The 6000-nt window shown below is 33.7% G+C and overlaps 1 protein-coding gene and 1 long non-coding RNA gene across 2 annotated transcripts in view; one reads left to right on the top strand and one right to left on the bottom strand.

Annotated features, from left to right (window-relative positions):
• Positions 1-863: 863 nt before the first annotated feature.
• Positions 864-5267, bottom strand: LOC139522537 (uncharacterized). Its single transcript, XR_011664470.1, has 4 exons — positions 4931-5267; positions 4119-4218; positions 2896-3091; positions 864-1128 (listed from the first exon to the last, which is right to left on the bottom strand). It is a non-coding gene; the product is annotated as an uncharacterized lncRNA (long non-coding RNA).
• Positions 5268-5396: 129 nt separating this feature from the next.
• The window catches only part of LOC139524547 (deoxynucleoside triphosphate triphosphohydrolase SAMHD1-like), a 46159-nt gene continuing 45555 nt past the window's right edge, over positions 5397-6000 (top strand). The window contains exon 1 of the mRNA XM_071319397.1: positions 5397-5485. Coding sequence (XP_071175498.1) covers positions 5483-5485 — 3 coding nt within the window. The 5' untranslated portion in view covers positions 5397-5482. The remainder of the gene's footprint in view (positions 5486-6000) is intronic.

The following is a 6000-nucleotide window of genomic DNA, read 5'->3' as shown; positions in this document are numbered from 1 at the left end:
GCTCCGGAAGGATAAACAGACTCTGCTCCACACGTTACTCCCATCGTGTTGTTCATGTTATTACAAACCCGGTAAATAGTCTAATTTGGTAGATTATATTCGTGAAAAGGGGTGGGAATTGTAGTTAAGGAACACATCCGATGTCATCTGTGATACGGTTTTTCATAACGGCAATCATCTAGTGATGGCGTCCGTAAAATTTACAAAGGAATGATCTCAATTTTACCAGTTTGAACTCTTTGTTTAATAGCTTCCTTGTGAGCAGCAACCATCTATCAATGAAATCATGATAGGATATACAAGCCCGGGAATATCGTATCAATTGAGAGATATATTCTCCGTATGCAGGCGCTGCTGGAATGTTGCTACATAGAAGTGGAAAGTTCACAATAAGGAAGCTGAAATCATCTCTTTTGTCGTAAAGTTTCGGTTTCAACAGACCCTTGTTGTCAACTTCTAGATGTAAGTCAAGATATGAGATAGACTTAATTTAATTTTCTTATCCCAGGCATAGATTACCTTAGCCGTATTTGGCACAAAATTTTGGTTTGCCAATGCTCTTCAATTTTGTACTTGTTTGGCCTTATAATTATTTCGATATGAGCGTCACTGATGAGTCTTATGTAGACGAAACGCGCGTCTGGCGTACTAAATTATAATCCTGGTACTTTTGATAACTACCTATCAAGATATGAGATAATCTTAACTGTATCTGTTGTATCCTTTATCTCTGGTTCGATGGGCTATATGCATTCAACGTATATTAATGTTGAACGTTGTTGATTTAGATGATTATCTATTTTCCCAGGAGCTAATGCGTTTTAACAATGTATATATGTATCTTACCTCCTATAGATTTATAGGTTGCACTTGTGTAAAACCAGCAATGCAGTTTTCCATAGGAACTGCCTAAATTGCATATGCAGTCACTCTTCATTCAGGAAGTTTTGAGGAGAATGTTATATTTCCCTGGAAAGGAGACATGCACTACTTTTTTTTGCACTAATAAAAACATATAGCTGTGCAGCATATTTTAAAGTTTTACTGCCCTCCATTTATAAACATTGCAGGTTCGCACTGAATTTTTCCATTAAATTTGACTCAACACCCAAATGTCTTCCAGTCCTCCTGAAAAATAAGTTAAATAAATAGACATTTTTATTTATATCCATTTAATTCTCCAATCAAGTCTTAATTAAAAAAAAATTACTTTGCATCCATGGCAACAACTATGTAAACAGAAGCAGTATTTTATGCACATTCAATTTCTCCCCAAAAGAGTCGTGACTTGATAATCACACGTGATTTACAAAGTGCAACCTATACTGTACTTTCAAACCCCTTTTAGTATCAAAATATTCTTATATTCTTGTTGTTATTTATGTAAGTAATAGAAAATAATAAGTTACAATGGTAGTTTTTTCATTATTGTATTTTTATAGTACTTTTAGTAACTATACCCTGTTTGCGGCAAGATGTGTTTTTTTCCTGTTCACTATTTTTTTTCTTTTTATTCAAATTATTTTTTTTTTTGTCTACTTAATAAACTCATTATATATTTGTGTTTTTCTTGTGCCTTTATGTAATAGCTATTTGAATCATGGTTAGTTTTACTACAATCTGTTTATTTTGTTGAATTTTTGTCTTCTTTATGTACTATACCATAAAATGCATAAAAAGTTGTCATACAAGCTTCAAAAAACTATCCCTATAACAAAAACATACACCTTATCTTTACTTTCTGTTTATGTTATAGCACACAAGCCTGTCAGCACTGATAAAAAAATTAAATGAAGAGAGGTCAAATTATATGAACTTGTCAAATTACAAAATAATGAGATTAGCCATCATGATGATTTTTATATGATTTATATAAAAAATCTTACATCTGGGGTCACCTTCAGTTCCATCAGATATAAACAAAAAACTTAGTCATTCATGATTGTTTAGTTGTAAGGTCCTATATTTGATGTTTAAATATTAAAATACTGGAATAAAGTGCATTTCAAACAATTCTTACAATAACAATGGGTCTAATCCCATGGCGTCTAAGGAAATACACATTTCAGAAAGGAAACAAGCCATATAATAAGGGGAAAAAATACAGAAATAAGACTTTACCTGCTGAAAAAGGCAAATTTGTGGGACTACCAAAAGACTTGTATGACTTAGTGACTAAATCTGTTCATAAAAAGAATGTTCAACTAATTCCTGCCTCTACAAAGTCAGCTCGCTTTCTAAGGCCGAAGCCTCCGACAAAAACAGAAGTTGAAAAATGTGCTGAAAATGAAACAAAAACAGGGTAAGAATACTTTTTTTGTTATTAAGCTTTCAAAAATAATTAAACTTGCTTAAAAAAGCCATTTATAAACAACTATGAAGAAAAAGGCATGTGTCTTATATGCCAATTCTTTAAATGTGACATCTGAAGAAAATGCAAGCTAGGATTATACTTATTTTAAAATTTCTAGTCCTATATATATTTTCAAGAGCTAAATAGTGCATGGTTTTTATATATAAAATATATAAAAACACAGGCAAAGAAAAAACTATGCACTTTTGAGAGTACATTTGATCAAAAAGCTTATTTAAAGAAAACACTATTGTAAGGGAGGTAATTCAAAACAAAATTATTTTCACATTTTCCAAACTTAGTTTAACAAATAAAAAAACTAATTCACTTCAATTTTGGCAACATTTTTCAACTTCAGGTCACAGAAAAATAGTTTTCGACTCCTTCGGATCAATGAACTTGAACAGATGTGGAATGAGGTTTTCATAGAACACAGACAAATATCCCCTATGTGTACAGGGTTCATATCATGGGATTTAAGTGCAGAGCAGCAAAGAGGGGCTGCCTGGAGGGAAAAGGCAAGCTGCAATGAGTGTTCTTACCATTCAAAAATGTTCAACCTTTACAATGAGGTGATCGCTAAGAAACGTGGTCGTCGAACAGCAGCTATTAATCTATCCATACAAGTCGCACTTAATCATATAGCTATCAGCACAACTGGTCTACAGAAATTATTTCTTGGTTCTAATATACCAGCTCCTTCCACTTTAAGTATGCAACACAGTGCTAATGTTGTTTCTGAAATTATAGAAGAGTACAATCAAAAGGATTTGGTTCAGAAAAGAAAATTAATTAAGGAAATAAACATATTAAGAGGTGATAATCCTAATATTATTAACATTCAGGCCGACGGAATGTATAATAACCCTATTTATTCCGGAATGGGTAAAATACCATTTCAACCAGCTACCCAATGTACATATAACATGTTAGAAAATAATACTTATAAGCACAGTATTGTAAGCACAAGACAAGTGTATAAGCTTTGCTCAAATAAGAGTGAACATAAAACAAAAACAAAAGTTAAATCTCACAAAGGTCACTGTTCCGCAAACATTGAAATGCATGACAGCATAGGCAGTGAGGAGCGATGGGCTAAAGACTGCTTGTTAGACCTGAAAAATGATGGTCTGGAAGTTCAAGAAATTACCACTGACCCTGACAGCAGTGCATTTAGAGCTGCAGAGTCTCTTTTTAAAGCTGGTACAACCAATACTCAGCCAATTCATTTTCTAGATACAAGACATGTGTCCGCAAATCATAGAAATTGTATTAAAAAAATGTCAGGTCTGAAGGAAATAATGCCGGCACGATTAGTTTCAGAGAAAGATAAAATGCTAAAAAGGTTTGCATTAGATATGGCAGCACGTTGTCAGGCAGAGTACAATGCTGCCTTTGATAAATTCAATATGGACTCTGTACGGGTAAAAGTTCACCTATCATATGCATGTCATGCTATAGTTTCTTGCTATCAGGGTGATCATAACGGGTGTACAAAATATTCCCTTGTTTGTTCAAATAGGAACAGTTTGAAGACATGGACTGAAAAATCAGCTTATCTGAAAAATAACTTTAAATTAAATAAATCAGAGAACACAGCAGCATTGTTACGTGAATGCGTAAAATATCGCCTTGAACCTACCATGCTAAACCGTACATGCAAAAACACTAACACACAAAAAGCTGAAGCAACTAACCGTGCAATACGTGCAACTGTACCTAGCAATGTAACATTTACCAGAAACTATAAAGGAAGGGTACATACAGCTATACACAATGTAAATAATGGCCCTGGAGAATCCATCGTTAAACTCTGTAAAGCGGCTGGGGTTCCCATCGAACCAGGAAGTCGTGCTGCCAGAGGTCTGAAAAATATTCAACAACACAATGAAAAACATAAATTATATAAGCAGTCAAAGCAGTACACAGATCACAGATGCTCAAAAAAGCATGAACTATATAAAATATATGATGAGTATCAAGAGGAAAAAGACTATGAGAAAAACAAACTTTTACCGACAAAACGGCTGGCCGCAAAACACCCTCAAGAGTATTCGTTTGCCAAAAAACTCCGATCAAGACATGTTAAAAATAAATAAATTACCTGCATCAGATAAGACAACACGGGAAATGATTATTTGTACACTGTTTTGTCCGTCTACAGAAAATTCTCTCTATGTTTATACTGTGCGACTCTAAAATCAGGTGCTCCGGTTTAATACATTTGGGGTTATGGCAAAGGTGTGAAATATCTAAAGGATCGCCGTTTGGAGAGAAACGGGGAAGATTTTCTTTTAATATTCTTTTATCTAGCATATAAGATAATCTGTGAGCTCTTTCAAGAGTTCTAGTGCCATCAGGCCAATTCATAACTTTTTTCCCATAGACCCCATGCTCCAAAGCTCCAACCCACACTGTACAGTCATAATTTCCATATTTTTTTTTTCACTTTTCTTAGACAAAGCTAAAGCCAATGCATTCCAAAATGATTCCATGTTGTTTCTGTAAAATGAAAACCCAAAAGGGGTCCGAAATTGGGATCCCAGGGAGGCTGAGGGGTGAATTCCCATTATTTACCTTATAGGTTGCACTTGTGTAAAACCAGCAATGCAGTTTTCCATAGGAACTGCCTAAATTGCATATGCAGTCACTTTTCATTCAGGAAGTTTTGAGGAGAATGTTATATTTCCCTGGAAAGGAGACATGCACTACTTTTTTTTGCACTAATAAAAACATATAGCTGTGCGGCATATTTTCAAGTTTTACTGCCCTCCATTTATAAACATTGCAGGTTCGCACTGAATTTTTCCATTAAATTTGACTCAACACCCAAATGTCTTCCAGTCCTCCTGAAAAATAAGTTAAATAAATAGACATTTTTATTTATATCCATTTAATTCTCCAATCAAGTCTTAATTAAAAAAAAATTACTTTGCATCCATGGCAACAACTATGTAAACAGAAGCAGTATTTTATGCACATTCAATTTCTCCCCAAAAGAGGCGTGACTTGCAAATCACACGTGATTTACAAAGTGCAACCTATAGAGATATGATTGGTTAAGGGACTACACGTGGTGACTGTATATTTGATAAAAGGTGTCCTAAAATATAGGGCTTGTTACCGTACATGGTTAGTTACCATAAATGGTTAGTTACCATATGGGGTTATTTAGGAGTTACTTCCCTTCCAAAACAAAAAAGATGGCACAACCCTTTCTTAAAACAACATGGTGTTGAGGAAAAATCTGAAAGGATTCAACAGACGAAAAATGATGATTAAAGGTTTAAATAAATTATACAAATAATTAAATCTAACAAGTTGTTATTGTTGGCATCAAAAAGTTACTTCCCTTTAAGAAAAAAAGAAAAATCTTGAAGTTTTCAAAAGACGAAAAAATTGATACATGTAATGAACGATTGAAATCCATTCTTTAAACCAATTTAAAGCTAAAAAGTTGTTATTGTGGGCATTTGTTTTCTGTATAGACAAATGGAAGTATGATCTTAATACTCAGTATATTGAAGACTTAATCACTTTGATAGGTCACAAGTAAATATACCACATGTGAAGATAGTCGGTTAGAAAAATTCATTACATGGTGTGCTTGTGACCTTATACAATATATATGGGGTCAGTAATTCCAT

Source organism: Mytilus edulis, chromosome 5 (assembly GCF_963676685.1).
Source record: "Mytilus edulis chromosome 5, xbMytEdul2.2, whole genome shotgun sequence".
In the NCBI taxonomy this organism is placed as follows: Eukaryota; Metazoa; Mollusca; class Bivalvia; order Mytilida; family Mytilidae; genus Mytilus; species Mytilus edulis.
This window is presented reverse-complemented; position numbering and strand designations above follow the sequence as displayed.